This window comes from Suricata suricatta, chromosome 4, assembly GCF_006229205.1.
Source record: "Suricata suricatta isolate VVHF042 chromosome 4, meerkat_22Aug2017_6uvM2_HiC, whole genome shotgun sequence".
Taxonomy (NCBI): domain Eukaryota; kingdom Metazoa; phylum Chordata; class Mammalia; order Carnivora; family Herpestidae; genus Suricata; species Suricata suricatta.
This window is the reverse complement of record NC_043703.1, coordinates 94,322,031-94,340,945: the sequence shown is the minus strand read 5'-3', so window position 1 is coordinate 94,340,945 and position 18,915 is coordinate 94,322,031. Positions and strand designations below refer to the sequence as shown.

At 34.3% G+C, this 18,915-nt stretch overlaps 1 protein-coding gene across 2 annotated transcripts in view; it reads left to right on the top strand.

Annotated features, from left to right (window-relative positions):
- Positions 1–2,715: 2,715 nt before the first annotated feature.
- FBXO11 (F-box protein 11) overlaps positions 2,716–18,915 on the top strand; it is a 24,400-nt gene continuing 8,200 nt past the window's right edge. Inside the window, exons 1-13 of one of the 2 annotated variants that reach the window (XM_029937318.1) lie at positions 2,716–2,859; positions 2,999–3,080; positions 3,499–3,640; positions 5,235–5,364; positions 6,081–6,164; positions 6,241–6,373; positions 7,860–7,966; positions 8,052–8,163; positions 8,446–8,552; positions 8,636–8,773; positions 16,501–16,718; positions 17,854–17,939; positions 18,778–18,872. In XM_029937318.1, the coding sequence (XP_029793178.1) occupies positions 2,752–2,859; positions 2,999–3,080; positions 3,499–3,640; positions 5,235–5,364; positions 6,081–6,164; positions 6,241–6,373; positions 7,860–7,966; positions 8,052–8,163; positions 8,446–8,552; positions 8,636–8,773; positions 16,501–16,718; positions 17,854–17,939; positions 18,778–18,872 (1,542 nt within the window). In that variant the 5' untranslated portion in view covers positions 2,716–2,751. Of the gene's footprint in view, positions 2,860–2,998; positions 3,081–3,495; positions 3,641–5,234; positions 5,365–6,080; positions 6,165–6,240; positions 6,374–7,859; positions 7,967–8,051; positions 8,164–8,445; positions 8,553–8,635; positions 8,774–16,500; positions 16,719–17,853; positions 17,940–18,777; positions 18,873–18,915 lie in introns of both variants that reach the window. The other variant, XM_029937317.1, reaches the window with a different exon arrangement.

The window sequence follows — 18,915 nt, the reverse complement described above, 5'->3', positions numbered from 1 at the left end:
CTCTCTCTCTCCCTCCCTCCCTCCCTCCCTCTCTCTCTCTCTCTCTCTCTCATGCTCTCTCAAAATACATAAACATTTTTTTTTTAATCTCATTGTCGGGACGCCTGGGTGGCTCAGTCGGTTGAGCGTCTGGCTTTGGCTCAGGTCATGATCTCACGGTCTGTGGGTTCGAGCCCCACGTCAGGCTCTGTGCTGACAGCTCAGAGCATGGAGCCTGTCTTCAGATTCTGTGTCTCCCTCTCTCTCTGACCCTCCCCTGCTAATGCTCGCTCGCTCTCTTTCTCTCTCTCTCAAAAATAAAACATTTTTAAAAAATTTAATTCTCATTGTCATTTTTATTAGCATTTAAACTTAATTCTGATTTGTCTATTCATGTCTTCACCTAATTTTCTATTGAATTGTTTCTTTTCCATATTGATTTGTAGGCATGCAGATAAATTAAGGAAATTACTCTCCTGTGACAAGTATTATAAATATTTTTTGCTAGTAGGTTGCCTCTTTGATTATGATACTCATTTTCCAAGTCGGATTTTATGAACCAGATGCGAAGTAACTGCTTGAGCTAAGGCCGACCCCCAAATTGGATTTTAAGACTTTTTATATATTACACAAATCGATTCACTTTTTAAAAATTCAATATATTTATTTATTTAGAAGGGGGGAGAGAGAGAGAGAGAGAGAGAATGAACAAGTAGGGGAAGGGCAGAGAGAGAGAGGGACATAGAATCTGAAGCAGGCTGCAGGCTTTGAGCTGACAAGCAGTGAGGCCCATTGTAGATCTTGAACTCATGAGGGTTGAGATCATGACCTGAGCTGCAGTTGAACTGACTGAGCCACCTAGGTGCCCCTATTAGCTTTTTTTTTTTTTTAAGTTAAAAGTACAGTACAAGGAAGGGGTTTTTTTTCTCTGAACCCCCACAAAAGTAAGTCACCAGCTTTTCCTGCCATCTCCTAATACTTCAAGGTGTGTATTTCCTACAAACAGGGATATTCTCCTAAATCACTGACCTATAGCTATTAAAATCCAAAAGTTAACAGTGATCCGTTACTGCTTTATAATCTTTTGACTCCTAGTCAAGTTGCACTAATTATCATAGTGGCATATTTTTAGCAAAAGGAGCCAGTTCAGAACTATATTAGTTGCCTTATCTCTTCTGTATTCTTCAACTTGAAACAGTTCCTTAGACTTTGCTTGACTTTCATGCCTTTGACAATTTTGAAGATTATGCAAAACAAATTTAAACAAATTTGGGCTTGTTTGAGGTTTCCTCAAATTAAATTTAGGTTATATATGTTTATCATAGAAGTTGTGATCCTGTTGTATGCTATCAGGTGGCACAGAGTTTCAGTTTGTCCTATTGATTATATTCACTTTGATCACTTGATTAAGGCAGTGTCTGATGGGCATCTCTGCTATCAAGTTACCACTTTTCCCTTTCTACTTAATAAGTATTGGGGGGGTTACCTCAAATGTGCCATTCCATATCAAACTTTTAAAATTAATTATTTATCTCCAGCAATATGAATTTATGGGTTGCTTTCTATTTGTTGGATTATAATAACCTTTACTATCATTATGAATTTTGATGTTCCATTATAATTTTGCTAGTGAGTGATCTTCAAGCTGATCTCTTGTGTCTTTTTGACACATCCTCATCATTCTTTGAGCATTTTCTCCTTTCTGCCACAAGATATTCCAGGCTCATTTTACAGTTTCCTCCAACCTAAAATCAGCCATTTCTCCAAGGAGCCCTTATCCGTTTTATAAAAAATGTTATTCAGAAGCCAAGGTCTAGATACTAGTCATGCTCATTGGTACTGGAGTATCACTGCTTCTAGGCTCTGTCAGTGGGCAGAGCTAGGAAATATATGCAGGTACATTTATCCACATCTAAATATTTACATGTGTATTTAAGTATTAAAAACCATGAGTTCACATTGATACCTCCAATTCCAGTTTTAACACCAAAGGACTTATTCTAGTTTTCTGTCTTTTTATAATTTAATTTCTGACAGAAACCTGGCTTTCATCATTCTATTTAATTATTTGATGAACCCCTCTCTCATATGCAGCCAGTATTCCAGTTCTACCATCCCTTCTCCTGTATGCCCTTCTTTTCTTGCTTTTGCTGTGACTCTCCATTCCAGGCCACCCTCTCTCCCCACACAAGCTTCCTTCTTATCCCTCTTGAGCTCTAGCACCCTATGCCAAACTACCATATGTAAAATGTTGTGTTCATCCTACTTGATATCTGATACCCCACACTTACTTAGCTGTCCCTCTCCATGGATACCTTCCTCTTCCCACTTTGATTCTGACACCTCTTGCCCAGGCTACTCTCCTCACCCTACTTGGGCTATAACCATGTAGTAGTAAGTCTTCGATTCCTCATCAAGTGAACATACTCCTCACTTTTTTTTCTTAATGCCTTCCAAATTTTGTGTTCTACTTCTCCACCTTAACATTATAAAAAATAGTTATCTTTGTTTTCTTTTAGCGATTTGATTTTTTTGTACTTGAATATATGCTCTATTTTGGAGTTTGTTTTGAAGAATTGAACAAGAAGTGTAACATTTCTTTATCCCATTGGCTGGAATTTTATATAAAAGTTGTACCTACCCCTTCTTCCCTTATCAAATTTATGAAGCTTCTTAAAAGTATACTGCATCCATTGAGATTTGTTTTTTTAAAAATGAGTATCATTTATCATATTGCTTTTGTTTATAACAGATGATGATGTACCTGCAGATATGGTTGCTGAAGAATCAGGTCCTGGTGCACAAAATAGCCCGTACCAACTTCGTAGAAAAACTCTTTTGCCAAAAAGAACAGCGTGTCCTACAAAGAGCAGTATGGAGGTAAATTAATGTAACTGCTTTTCTTTTTGTAATGAAAGCATTGTTAAGAAACAAAAAGGGAAATGCCATTATTTTTTAGAAGTAATGATTATGTATGCTAAAAATACTCGCTTAATTAGTTTTCATTTTGTTTTTGAAGGGTGCCTCAACTTCAACTACAGAAAACTTTGGTCATCGTGCAAAACGTGCAAGAGTATCTGGAAAATCACAAGATCTATCTGGTATTTCCTCTGGGAAAACTAAGGGCTAGAGTTAAATAACCTTTTAATTTTGTTTGATACCAAAAATTAAAATTTTATTAAATAGAGATTAATGGTACAATTGGGATTGAGAAGGTGATATTTATAGAATAAGCATGAGAACCTGATCTCACTCTTTTGACTTTATTGCATAAGAATACATTTTATGTGTTTAACCAGTTTCTAAAATGGTACATAAAGCTGAAAGAATACTTAAGTTAGGACAAAGATGGTAAGTGTGTGCATTATCTGTGAAAGCAAAATGTTTATAAAATGATTGTCATCAAAAAATAAAAGCTGTTCATTAGATACAATGAAGATAATGCTCCTTAAATAATGAGAAAGTTGTCACTAGCACAATAGATTGTTGATATTCTGTTTGTTAATCTCTTTATAGCAGCACCTGCTGAACAGTATCTTCAGGAGAAACTGCCAGATGAAGTGGTTCTAAAAATCTTCTCTTACTTGCTGGAACAGGATCTTTGTAGAGCAGCTTGTGTGTGTAAACGTTTCAGTGAGCTTGCTAATGATCCAATTCTGTGGTAAGTGAAAATTTATTTCTTATTATCTTGAGATATATTATTTGTTGCCCCCAATGCTAAAGATAGTAGGGAAGTTGAAGTGTGAGTTGGTAGTTAAAATTAAACAGTTGGAACAAAATTAGAATGCTTATAAGTTCCACGTTACCTGTTTTTCACAAACGTAGGTTGTTGGTCCAAGCAGTATTTATAAAACAAAAAATGAAGTACTATCTCTGCAATTTATCAGTTAGTAGCAACTGAGTGGTTGTGGGAAATGTTGTTCATTTAAATTTAAGTTTTTTAGAAACAGAACTATGTCTAATTTCAAATAGGCAATTTTTAAGAAAAATAAAACAGGTAATTTGATAGTTTAATGAGAGTATAGATTTTGTTACATCACTTTTGGAAACTGTGTTACATCACTGAGTTTGACAGTTGTATTTATGAGCCTTTATGCAAGCCCTTTGACCAGTGTAATTCACTTCTGGAAATTTTTTTCCTTATGTACAAATTTTTCATAATAGCACAGTTAATGAGGGAAAATTAGAAATAATCTCACAAATGTTTAGCAGTAAGTAGTGGACTAACAATGTAATGCCTGCTTAGAGGATGATGATATAGGCAGTTAATAGTGATTTTTACAAGAGTTGCTAATAACATGGTAAAATGCAGTCTTCTAAAAAATTTTTGAAAAGAGCAGAATACAGAATTTTATAAGCTATATAATCACAACTATAATAAATGAAGCTATCTGTAGATAAAAAGATGGAAAGGAAATACTGATTTTTATAGGAAGTGATAATAGTTACTATCAGTACATTTCTGAGATTTGATGGCTCTTGATAATATCATGTACAGATATACAAAGAGTTAAGTTCAGAGTATTTTACTAAAAGCCATCCTTTAGTTATTTTTCTCAAAGTTTATTTATTTATTTTGAGAGTGCACGTGTGTGAGCCGGGGAGGGACAGTGAGAGGGTGGAGAGAGAATCCCAAGCAGGCCCCACATTGTCAGTGGCCCTATGATCCCGGGCTTGATCTCACAGATATGAGATCATGACCTGAGCCAAAACCAAGAGTTGAGTGCTTAACTGACTGATCCACCCTGGCAACCTGAAAGCCATCCTTTTAAATAATCACTGTATGAGCCTTTTACAGTAAGGGTGGCCCTTTTTCCCCTAAGCAAATTTTGAAGAATTGACCCTTTTTATTTTGGGTGGTGGACTATTTTTTATATGTAGTTATATATTAAAAAAAAATTTTTTTTAATGTTTGTTAATTTTTGAGAGAGAAAGAGTATGAGTGGTGGAGGGGGCAAAGAGAGAGAGGGAGACACAGAATCCTTAGCAGGCTCCAGGGTCTAAGCTGTCAGCAGAGAACCTGATGTTGGGCTCATACTTGACTGTGAGATCAAGATTTGAGCCAAAGTCAGGTGCTCAACTGACTGAGCCACCCAGGCGCCCCTATATGTAGTTACATTATTTTAGCCAAAAACCATTTACATTTAAATTTTTGTTTTTTCTATATTCTTAAATGTTTTAAAGCATCAGATAATTTTTAAAGTTGTTTTAGAGGACATTTTATGAAGAAATCTTTCATTCCTTTCCTTCTTCAGGAAACGATTATACATGGAAGTTTTTGAATATACTCGCCCTATGATGCATCCCGAACCTGGCAAATTCTACCAGATTAATCCGGAAGAATATGAACATCCAAATCCTTGGAAAGAGAGTTTCCAGCAGTTGGTATGAAGTATAAATGGAAAATACTGACTTATATGTATATTTGTAACTAAAAGTTTTTTAATTAAACTCAAGAATAGATTTTAAGCCAGTGAATATTTATCAGTCAGCAAAATGTTCAACAGTTCTTTTCACTGTTGACGTGTTTATTAGTAATTTAAACAGTGACAGTAAGCATCAGTAGCCTAAGAGCAGTTACACTTTATATGGATCTCTTAATCACCTTTTATTAAATTATTGGTGTTCAGTAGTTGTCTTAAAGTTTCATATTTACCTTAATTTTCGTGTGGTCCTTTATGAGTGGTTCTCAGCCGGGGGTGGTTTTGCTCCACAGGAGACATTTGGCAATGTCTGGAGACCTTTTTGGTTGTCACAACTGAAGAAGAGGATTCTACTGGTATCTAGTGGGTAGAGGCCAGGGATGCTGCTAAACATTTTAACAGTGCTGCACAGGACAACCCCCACAACAAAGAATTATCTGTCCCAAAATGTAGTGCTGAGAGTAACAAACTTGGTCCTTTCTTACTGGATATTACTGAGTTGTAAGCCGTTTCAGAATTTACATTGCATTATGCAACAGAAAATTCTTCAGAATAATTAAAAACTTTTTAAATATTTAATAAATATACAATACTAAATTAATTTAGAATATAATGTTTATATTGGTAGTCACTGTTTGTTTCTGTTTTTTTGTTTGTTTTGTTTTTTTGACATTTTAGTATAAAGGTGCACATGTAAAGCCAGGATTTGCTGAACATTTCTACAGTAATCCTGCGAGATATAAAGGAAGAGAAAATATGTTGGTATGTTTGATTTGTATTTTTATAGACCTAAGATGGAATCTTTCAGTTCTGTTCTGACACTTACTTTCTTTTGTAGTATTATGATACAATTGAAGATGCCCTTGGTGGGGTACAAGAAGCTCATTTTGATGGACTTATCTTTGTTCATTCTGGAATATACACTGATGAATGGATATATATTGAATCTCCAATAACCATGATTGGAGCAGGTATTTTGAACTGCATTGTCCTTAAAAATTTAATACATTATTTACATAATGAGTTTTTTTGTTTTGTTTTTTAAACACTAGTGACTTAAAATCCAGGTGAACCTTGATAATACCTTAATGGTAAGAAAGAATAGGAATATTGCATATGACAGAAATGAGAACATGTTAGTTCAAACATTATAGATGAATCCTTTTTTTTAGATGTATGTATTTCTTAATGTTTACATTTTGTCCAGCTGTCTTATTCATTATTCATTAAGAAAAGAAAGACACTTGTTTTATTTTGAAAATAAAGATAAAAAATGTTTTTATTGCTGTGTTTTAATGAAACAGATTTCCTTTGTAAAATTTTTGTGTGCTATTTTTATAGTCAAGTTTCTAAGAATTAGTGTAATGAAATAGTTTTTGAACACTGATCAGTCATTTCAAGATTTCTGCTTTTTTTTTTTTTTTAAGGACACTGTTCCTGGCCCATTTAAAGATAGCTAGCATTTATACTTGTAACTGAAATTTGCATTTATTGCCTCTTCTACGATAGAGAATAGTGGGGGAGGGCATAGAAAATGTTGCCTAGTGACTTGCAGTACTTTCCAAATCAAGGCCAGTGTTGAAAAGGAGTGTAAATTAGGAAGTTTCTTTCCTTCTCTGCCTACTCATCATTCCCTTCTTTTTTCCTCTCTCTAAGCTTCTTTTTCTGGTGCTGCCAGAGATGATTTTAATATGTCATTGTATTTGATACTAAATACTATTAGAAGTTAAATATTATTAGGAATATTATATATGAATTTGAGTGTAATACTCAAATGATATCCATATTAAATACGACTGTAGTAAAGGCCAGTGAAACATAGTTACCTAATAAAATGAATATTCTTATCTACTCAATACTAATTTTTTTTAAAACTTCCCCCTTCATATTATACTAAGTGAAAGTAAGTTAGAGAAAGACAAATACCAAGTGATGCCACTCATATATGTAATCTAAAAAACAAAACAAATAACAAAAAAGAAACAGACTCATAAATACAGAGAACATATAGGTGGTTTGCAGAGGGGAGGTGAGTGGACAGACGAAAAAGGGGAAGAAGATAAGAGGTCCAAACTTTTCGTTATAAAATAAATGTCACAGGTTGAAAAGTATAGCATAGGGAATATAATCAGTAATATTACAGTAAGTTTCTATGGTGACAGAGTAATTGATTACTCTTCCATAGTGAGCATTTTGGAATGTATATAATTGTCAAGTCACTATATCATAACCTGAAACTAATATGTCAACTGTACTTCAATTAAAATTTTTCTTAAAAAATGAAAAAAAAATTCCCCTCTAAAAAAAGGTACCTAACTTAATAAAAAGGATTTTTATTCACTAGTTTTATGGCAGATTATTTTTACTGACTAAAAAATAAATTTTTCAGTTTCATCTGATAAATCATGTGCTTAAAAAAAAATAAAGGTAATGTGTTTTAAAATATCTTCTCCACAGCACCTGGAAAAGTAGCAGACAAAGTTATAATTGAAAACACTAGAGATTCAACCTTCGTCTTTATGGAAGGTTCTGAGGATGCTTATGTTGGATATATGACAATAAGGGTAAGGAATTTAAGATTTAGAATATGTATGTTGAAATCATTTAAGGCAGTGGTTGTCTGTTTCAAGCAAACTTTCTCCTTTTCAGTTTAACCCTGATGACAAATCTGCTCAACACCATAATGCACACCACTGCTTAGAGATTACAGTAAATTGTAGCCCTATTATCGATCACTGTATCATTCGAAGTACATGTACAGGTTAGTGTTTCCATTATGTTTTATTAATAAATGAGTCATTGGGGTCCCAGGGTGGCTCAGTCATTTGAGTGTCCAGCTCTTGGTTTTGGCTCAAGTCATGATCCCAAGGCTGTGGGATCCAGCCCCGCATCAGACTCTTCACTGAGCATAGAGCCTGCCTTGGATTTTCTTTCTCTCCCTTTGCCCCTCTCCCCTGCTCTCGCTTGCTCTCAAAAAAAAAAAAAAAAAAAAGTCATCGTATTGTTGTCCAGTAGGTTTTTAAATAAATGTTTCTTCTTACAGTTGGCTCAGCAGTATGTGTTAGTGGTCAAGGAGCATGTCCCACTATCAAACACTGTAATATCAGTGACTGTGAAAATGTTGGACTTTATATAACAGATCATGCACAGGTATTTTTTAATTTTGTGAGTTTTTTCTTTTTAAAAAATGTTTTAAAATTTTGCTAATATCTATTTTTGATTAATTGTTGTAGGGAATATATGAGGATAATGAAATTTCCAATAATGCTTTAGCTGGGATTTGGGTTAAAAATCATGGAAACCCAATTATTAGACGGAATCATATCCATCATGGACGTGATGTTGGTGTGTTCACATTTGATCATGGCATGGTAAGAACATTTATTCTTAATTAAAAAACCTGACTTCATATCGGTTAAACCTAGTTTCTTTTTTTTTTTAAGATTTTTATTTTAGGGGCACCTGGGCGACTTAGTTGAGTGTCTAACTCGAGTTCAGCACAGGTCATGATCTCACAGCTCATAGGATCAAGCCCCACATCAGGCTCTGTACTGACATCATGGAACCTGCTTGAGATTCTCTCCCTCTCCCTCTCTTTCTGCCCCTCCCTTGTTTGTGCATACACATGCACATTCTCTCTCTCTCAAAAAGAAATTTTAGCATCATGTTTTAAAATCAGTGTGCAGGGGTGCCTGCGTGGCTTAGTCAGTTGAAAGACTGGCTTCGGCTCAGGTCATGATCTCACAATTCGTGGGTTTGAGCCCCGCATCAGGCTTTGTGCTGACCACTAGCTCCGAGCCTGGAGCCTGCTTCGGATTCTGTGTCTCCCTCTCTCTCTGACCCTCCCCTGCCTGCGCTGTCTCTGTCTCTCAAAAATAAATAAAAAACATTAAAATTTTTAAACATAAAAAATTTAAAAATAAAAAAATGTGCAATCTGTAAATTCATGAATCTAATATTATGTGCATGTAAAGAAGATAGTGTCTTTAAACAGTTGATGTAATCTTTGAGAGGAGTAAGATCTAGTAGTTCTCAAATGTAAGTGTTCATAAAAATCACCCAGATATAATTAATAATATAAATGGGAATCAGGATGTGCGTTTTTAATAAGCACCATAAGTGAGTTGAATGCAGGTTATATTATGTCATTTTACACAGATTTCTAGAGGCACAACTTTCTGAGTTCTCTTAGGCCACTGTTTTAAAATTATGGTCTTTGGTGTCTATTCAGGTATTCTTTTTTCTCACTTAATGTCTAATTTTCATTGAGGGAGTTTTCAAGTTCTAGTACAACATTGGCAATATTTTTTGTTAAGGAGTCAAATGGGAGACGAGGTGATGATAAGGTGGCCAAATGGTGAAATTGTCTTGCTGTTGTACTGCACGAATCAAGCAACAGAGGAACGTTGGATTCACATATACAAATCGTCAATTAGTGAGGGAAATTTATTTTCATTGTGCCTAAAACCCTAATGTAGAACTCTTATTTAAAACTGATCTAGACCAAGAGAGAGTACTCTTTTATGAAATTCTGATTAGACCAAAAAGGTTTCACACCATCCAGTTCATCATATTCCTGGGGTAGCTGTGACCTGAGAAGAACAGTTCACTTAAAATATAGGCTATAACTTGGGCCTTTCAATAAGAAAACAGAGTAGGGGGGCACCTGGATGGCTCAGCTGGTTAAACGACCCATGTCTGCTCAGGTCATGATCTTGCAATTCGTGAGTTTGAGCCCTGCTTCTGGCTCTGTGCTGACAGCTCAGAGGCTGGAACCTGCTTAGGATTCTTCCTCTATATCTGCCCCTCCCCGCTTGTACTCTTTCTCTCTCAAAAATAAATAAACGTTAAAAAAATGTTTTTTGAAGTAGAGTGGGGGAAATATAATAAGCAAACAAATTATAAAGAGTGGAGATGACGACCACTTGCCCCTCTCCAGCTGGAATAAGAAAATAGACATTTCACTGCAAATTGTACCTCTGTTTTCCAGGGAATAGGGAAGTAGGAAGCATGGGAATTGGGAGTCTGGGCAAAGGTATGGAGGATATCAAAACATAAGAATCTTGAAAATCTCCCCCTCCTTCGCAGCCTGTATTGGCTATAGTTCCTAAATGGAAGTCTCATTTTGTAGTGCACCATACTATACTAGTATTTCTTTGCTCCTGTTCCCCTTAGACTTTGCCCCAGAGTTACGTGCAATTCCAGCATCCTGTTTTTGCATTCCTCTGGTCTCACTGACAAATGAGATTTGAGGTACCAAGATAATTTTAACCTGAGTAAGCTTCTTCATTTTTAAAAGACCTGTGGTGATGATCGCTTAAATTCACCATAATAATTTATTCCTCATCGTACACCCCAAGAAAGTTTTCTATATATATATATTTGGGCTTACAAAATTTTAACTTGTTTTTAAATAACTCTAGGCAATGCTATAGATAGATATTTTCATTAAGGATTAATGAAGAGATTTGTAAGGTATTACACATTTGTAAGGGAAGGATTGAAATTAAAGCATAACATCTTTGGTAGGATGTTCTTCCATTTCAGGTATTCTTTTGACTTGTCTTCATTGTCTTTGTGTTGACAGCCCATGATCAGTAGGGTAACATCACTAAGTATAATCTTTTTAAAATTTGACTTTGTTTTCTATAGATCTTCAAATAACATTAGAATAAACATTTAAAACTAGTTTTTCTATTGTCCACTTTCTTTAAATAGACATGTATTCTCTGAATTTTTTTCCTTTTCTTGTCTGCTGACATATTAGAATTTAAACCTCTATTCATAAAAATTAATCATAAAAGATTTTCTGCTCTTTATTTTAAATAATTATATTTATAAAGATACTACATGCACTAGTATAAAGGACATTTCTATGATTAATTATGAATCTGTATGAAAAATGAGGAAATAAACACCTTATATTTCAACCTGTCTGCATTCCATCATTTATATTCTTACTTTTCTTCTGTAAAGGTTTATAACATTTGCATTCCTATAGTTACTGGTCTATATTTACTCTATATTTACCTTTAGTCCTTTTACAATAGTTTGTCCATTGCTGGATTCTTTTGATTCATCCTTTGTCATCTAGCCATTCATTATTTGTTTTTTGTTTGTTTTAAGTTTATTTATTTATTTTTGAGAGAGACAGACACCGAGAATCCAATCAATCCAGTGCTGGGCTTGAATTTATGAACTGTGAGATTATGACCTGCGCCATAATCAAGAGTCAGATGCTTAACCAACTGGGCTACCCAGGCACCTCTTTTATTTGTTTATTTTTTAAAGGAAGGGTTTACAGGTATTGTAACTTGAATTCTTACCACTTGAGAACACCTTTTCCATTACCTTTTAACTTGTGTAAATATATGTAGTTTTGAGTGCACTTTTTTCCCTCCAAATTTTATAGTCATTTTTTTTATATTTCTAGCATCCAGTATAGCTGACAAGTCTGAGATCATTCTGGTTTTTGTATTATTTTTCTTCTTTTCTGATGAAAATTTGCTTTTCTACTTTAGTATCTTTATGTAGGTTTTTGTTGTTGGTTGCTGTGTTTTACTGTTGTTGTTTTTTTTTATTCCATGTGTTCCTTTCTTTAGAAACTCAGCTATCTATGTCCATTACTATGTTTCCATAGTTTTGTCTTTTTTTTCCTGTTTTGTTTCCAGTATGGTTTTTAGCTCTAATTTTTAATGCATTTTGTTTTATGGAATTTTCCTAACATACATAAAAGTAGAATAGTATAATGAATGAATCTCCATGTACCCATTTTCCACTTCAACAGCTACCAATTCATGGCTAATATTATTTCATCCATACTTACTCAGTCACTCTTTATTCTCTACTCTCTAGATTATTTTGAAGCAAATCCTGGACATCATCATCTCATCTGTAAATATTTCAGCACATATCTTTAAAAGATGAAGTTCTTTCCTTTTTCTTTCTTTCACATAACCCCAGTACCAGTCTCATTCCTAAAAACTATTTTTGTCATTGTTCAGTTTCCCAATTATCTTTTTTTAATGTTAAATCCATTCCAGAATATTGTTTTCTGTGAAATATAATTAGAATACCATAGCAAAACCAAATTGCTATAAAGTTTTTTGAGACATTTATTCTATATTTATGAATTTGACACTTGACAGATGACAGATCATCTGTGTTGAAATTTGGTTCTCCTCTCTCTCATTTTCCTTTACTTTGGATAGTGTCCCTTAGATAGAAAGCATAAGGTTTTTGATGATAGAAATTTCATGCTTAGTGTGTTTCTTACTCAGATTTATTTCTTGTGGCTGGGATATTTCTATGAAAACAATATGGAAATATTTCTTTTGTCTCTTCAGTTCATGCCACTAGATCTCATCACTTTGGCTAGGCTCGTTGGAACCTTCAGTTATTTGGGGGAAAACTACCTTGCTAAAGGTCTAAGATAGCATTTGTTAGGTTTTGGTACCTACTCTTCCTTATCAAGATTTCACAATATTTGGCAAGTGTTCTATAAAAGTTTGGGTTGCAGACATTTATTTCAATGAAGATAGCATTTTTTAATATTTTTTTTCTTTTATTTGGAGAGTTTTAATAGAAATTCTTGAATGCCTTTTACTTTGTCATATTTAATAAAGACTGTTGTACTTCCAAAAAAGTTTAAATGAAAAATCCTTTGCCTTTTGTTTTTATATCAGTGTTAAGTTTTTAACTTTACAGAAAGTTAATTTTCAAAAATTGATAGTAATGTGTATGGCAAGGATTTAGGTTTAGGTTTTGTGGTAAGAAGTTAACAAGCCCTTAATTCATATATGGAAGAAGCTTGGGATGCCTGGGTGGCTCAGTCAGTTAAGCGCCCCAACTCTTGCTCCGGTCATGATCTCATGGTTCATGTCTTCAAGTCTCACATCAGGCTTTGCACTGACAGTTGGAGCCTGCTTGGAATTCTCTCTCTGCCTCTACACCACTTGTGTGTGCGCGCGTGCGCACTCGTTCTCTCTCATGCACACACACACAAAATAAACTTAAATTATATATGGAAGAAGCTCATAGCAATCTGGTATCTTTGATGGGGGCAGAAATCATTTTTATGGAACTGTCCAACAAAACACCCTTGTTTTTTGAATTTTATATATATATATATGTTGGAGTTTTTGTGCTTCGCATCTTATAAGGCAAAGTAGAATTCTGTCTATATCTTACTTAACCTTTCTGTATTATTAGGCTATTTTACACTAAAGGCAACTCTTAAAACAGATGGCATTCCATTAAAATTTATTTTAAAGCAGAATTACATTAACTGAACCCTTTAGTTCCTTGTAAAATTATAAAACTATATGTCAGTCAGTCATTGTTCTATCTGAATGTAATAAAATGACAGTTGTAGCAATATAGAAGCTTCTGGTTTTCAAAGCATGAAGTGGGGCATCTGGAGCATGTGACTCTTGATTGTAGGGTCATGAGTTCAAGCCCCGCATTGGGAGTAGAATTTACTTAAAAAAAAAAGTATGAAGGAAAGAAAGTTTTTTTGCTCCTTTATTTTCTTGAAAGTTCTCATAAAACAAAAAATATAGGTTACAAACTCCATCTTTGATGAAAGTAGGAGACATTTTTAACCTTTCATCTAAATTGCAATATGGTAAATGACTGCATGCCTATGACCAGGGCTACCAGTCCAGATTAGACCAGATTATAAAACCTTATGTTCAGGAAGATAAAGTGATAAACTTGATGTGAATATAAATATATTGAAGTGTTTAAAGAACCGATCACAGGGGTGCCTGGGTGGCTCAGTTGGTTGAGCGTCCAACTCTTGATTTCGTCTCAGGTTATGATCTCACAGTTTGTGGTTTCGAGCCCCACATCGGGCTCTACACTGACTGCATGGAGCTTGCTTAGACTGCTGTTTGCCTTAATAAACTTGTCGATCTAGTTGACTATCTTAGGGGTGTCTGGGTGGCTTAGTGGGTTAAGTGTCTAACTCTTGGTTTTAGCTCAGGTCATGATCTCACAGTACGTGAGTTCAGGCCCCATATCAGGCTCTGCACTGATGATGCTAAGCCCGTGTGGGTTTCTCTCTCTGTCCCTCCCCAACTCATGTGCGTGCACGCTCTCTTTTTCTCTCTCTCTCAAAAAACACTTAACAAAATAAATTGCTTTAGTTGATTATCTTACTAACTGTACAAAAATCAAAATCTAAAGAAAAGAGAAAGAGCATCCCTACTTTTGAATCATCTTTAGTCAGCACATAACAAAATAGCCTTGCAGTACTGTATGTTTAATGTAGTCAGTAGATAGGCTTACTGAAATCTTTATGGAAGCCCAATAAGCAGCACATTTCCTTGCCATATTCTGAACAAATTAAGAAACAAAGCCATGAAGTAGCAGGAGGGGGCTGAACTAGCATTTTATTACCCTTAAAAGGTTAAGTTGAAGAATACAGCTTAGAACAAGAACCAAATGGATCTGGTTATAATTGCATCTCAAAATAAAATAGGCTTACCCCCTTAGTCGTAAGATTTATTTGTGGAGTAGTGGCAGAAGGCATCCTCCCTCAGGGCAGCCTGCTTCTGTGAGGAAAAGAGTGAAACTCAATGGACATAACCTCTTCCCGAGGTTAACTCATCAGAGAAGTCTTTCAACTCGCAGCAGAAAGAAACTAGGAGCCTAACTGAGCGCCTTTCTCAATAATGAAAACATCAGAAACGTGGATTCATTCCAACCTAACATTAAGTTCATTTGGTCTGAACTCTTGAATTTTCGTTTTTTCTCTTTGATGCTCAATTTTGCCATAATAGTCTATATATATCCATTATACATTCATTTTTATTTGATGTAAAATCAAGGAAGCTTTTCATATTTAAAGAAGTTATTTTTTATATAATTCCCTAACTTAAAAAAGATATAATTCAAATATGAAGTTAACAATGATAATTTGTACTTTACTTGTAGTAAATGAATCCCAGAACTTCTTTTGAATGTTATTGTTAGAGGTCGGTCTTCTTAAAGAGTTAAATATATAGTAAACTAGAGTGTTCAGATTTACATCCTGTTTTTAACCTCTACAAGATTTTGCAAAAGGTTCATTAGTTCTTACTTGAGTGCTTAGTGTGTGTGAAGTCTTGTATAGCTGCACCAGAAGTTAGTATATTCATTTCTATGTAGGAGTTATGATCAGTTAGAAATGGATGTGTCCAGTATAGAAGTAGTACAGAGCACAGCACATAGAGGTATAGCATAAGAAAGTATTTAGTGTTAAAGAGAACTTAAAAAAAGGAGAATACCTTCAGTTTTTGAAGGGAGATAGACCAGGAGGTGAAGTGCCATCTTAGGAATGTCTTATTTTTTTCTCTAAATATTTAGTCTGATTGGATCTTAAAATTTAGGATATTCATATTACAGTAACTTTTACTCTCATTATAAAACAAGTAAAGCATGTCCAGAAAATTTAAGAAATTAAAAGAAGTATAAAGGATACAAAAGTCATCCATAATACTACTCAGATAATTGCACCCTCATATTTTTGTTTTATTCTTCAGGTTGTTTTTCTTGAAATAAAATTGAGATCATACTTAATATATACTATCTTAAAGTATGTACTGTTCCTTTTATTTAACATGATAGCATGTAGAGCATAAACATAAGTCTTCAGAAGGATTTTAGTTAGCCAGTCAGTCTAAGATGAACATTATTTTATATGACCTTTTTTATAGTCTCCGATTATGTGCTTAAGTCAACTTGTTAGAATTTGATTTTTTGGGACATTTTTAAATTACAAGGATTACTTTATTTAATACTAATGTTAAAGGATCTATATATTTATTGGGTAATGGTGTTTATTTGCATTTATTGAGTAAATCTTTCCCTATATTTCTTTCCTGGCTTTGAGTATACTCAGACTAATTATAGAATTTGTGGTTCTTCGTTTTACTAAAATACTTAAATCTATTTTGTGTTTATCATTTGAAATTTAGTGTATATCCATATTTTATTCTTACTCTTGACCACTTCTGATACGTAATTTGGAGGTATACACTAAAAAGGTCATTTTTTAAAATGTCATTTCTTTTTGGGAGGTAGCCTTACCTGCAGTTTAATTTGTGTTTTTCAGGGTTACTTTGAAAGTTGCAACATACACAGAAACAGAATAGCAGGCTTTGAAGTAAAAGCCTATGCTAACCCCACAGTGGTTCGATGTGAGATTCATCATGGGCAGACTGGAGGAATATATGTGCATGAAAAAGGAAGAGGACAATTCATAGAGAATAAAATCTATGCAAACAACTTTGCAGGTGTATGGATTACCTCAAATAGTGACCCAACAATAAGGTATTTAATATGTAATTCTGAATGGAAATTACTTTGTCACATTGTTTTGTGTTGTAAGAAAAGTCAGGATACTTAACTTTAACTCTCAGGGGTTTTCCTAGACATCAGACTACTGTAAAATAGATTTTCCTAGTAAATGTCTATGCATCTGAATGAGCATAACTGTTGCTTTTATTTTAGGGTGTTCTGTTGTTTTTTAGTGATCTGAGCCATGCATAATATTATTTTATGAACAATTGCAAATGCTGTGATTTTTATTTTAAATTCATCAAACTGCATTACAAATGAGTACATAGGGCCATGAACTGTTTTCTCTTTTTTTGTCTGAGAGTCAGCAGATAGCATAATTCAGGAAAATAATTACCTCAGAGATTCTTGGAGAGAGAGTCCAAGAATAACAGAAAGTGAAAACTTCAAACCATCACTTTCTTTAATAGTTCCTACCACTCTCTCTGGCCACAGTAAGGAAACAAACAGATCCACCCTGAAAGGCACTGGCTAATTAAGACTGTAGAACAGAACTATAATCATGTGATAAGTGATAATGAGATATTTTTAATTGCCAAGTTTTATTTTCCACTGGCTTTTTGAAAATAGATTATGGGATTTCCATCGTCTTAATATTCAGCAAATGTTTCCAGATCAACTAAAAAGACCATTCTTCTCAGTGTGTTAGCTATTTTGAGGGGGAATTTTTAAGAATGTTATTTTGGGGGTGCCTGGGTGGCTCAGTCAGTTAATAAGTGTCAGACTCTTGATTTCATCTCAGGTCATGATCTTGGGGTTCATACATACATAAACTACACTGTCAGATTGAGATTTTCTCTCTCTTGCCCTCTCTCTGCTCCTCCCCTGCTCATGTGTACTCGCTCTCTCAAATATTTTGGGGGAAAAAAGAATTATTTTGTCTCAAATACTAGGTGGCTCTTACATACTTTAGGTCTTAGAAAGAATTACAAGAAATCCTCTAATCTGAGTGTCTGATTTTACAGATTAGGAAACTGAGGCCCATAGAAGATAAATATAATTTTAAGGTCACATGATTATGTGTGGCCTTACAATTGATTATGTAAAACCAGTAAGCTAGTAGATGGTTGAGTAGTTGTTTATTTTTTATTATTTCTTATAAATATAGGGGGAATTCTATCTTTAATGGAAATCAAGGGGGAGTTTACATCTTTGGTGATGGACGAGGCCTTATTGAAGGAAATGACATTTATGGTAAGCATGTGGTTTTTGCTCTATACAGTTTTGGATCTTGGCCTTTCTTCTTGACATTAACACAGGTCTGGACCTCTTTGAAACCATCCAAGTAGGATAATTGATCCAATTTCTTTACACTCTCAATAAAGATATTTTTGTGATATCTACTTACTTAATAGTCATTATTCACTTAACAGTTACTGAATATCCACTGTATACCAATCACTGTGTCAGATATCAGTGATGAAAATATAAATATGACCTTAGTCTCAGGAAGTATCTACAGTTTCCTTAGATTTCACTCCATTTGCTTTGGACTAACTATAAAAGGAAAACACTTAATCCTCATTAAACCTTTTTGAGATCGTAATTCAGCAAATGTATTGTGACATTGATACATTGCTGATAAAACTTACATAAAGCTTACTCGATTTCAGCCATTATTCTGATCACCTTACCTGAATTAAGTCCTATAATATTCACATCAGCTCTGCGAAGTAGACACTATTAAATATTCCCACTTATTCATCAGGAAACAAAGGTATGCTGAGGATAAATATCTTACAGTCACACAGGAAAGTAGAATTCCTGGGATTGAAATTTTGGCAGCCTGGCTTCTGAGTCTCTACTCTTAACCATTATACCGATACTGCCTACAGTTTTTCTTTTTATTCTTCTAGTTCCCTTAGTTTTGTCTTTAATGTTCATTGACCATAAATATCTTTCTGAATATGACATACGTTACAGACTCATGCTTTTCCTAAAACTAAAAAATTTAGCTACTATATAATGTAAAACTCTTACTGTGTTCTACTAGGCTCCTTATGTTGATGTTATAACTTTTATTTTTAAATAGGCAATGCACTAGCGGGAATTCAGATTAGGACAAACAGTTGTCCAATTGTTCGACATAACAAAATTCATGATGGCCAGCATGGTGGAATTTATGTGGTAAGTTAATGAATATAGTTGTAGAATGCCATGCATTAAAACC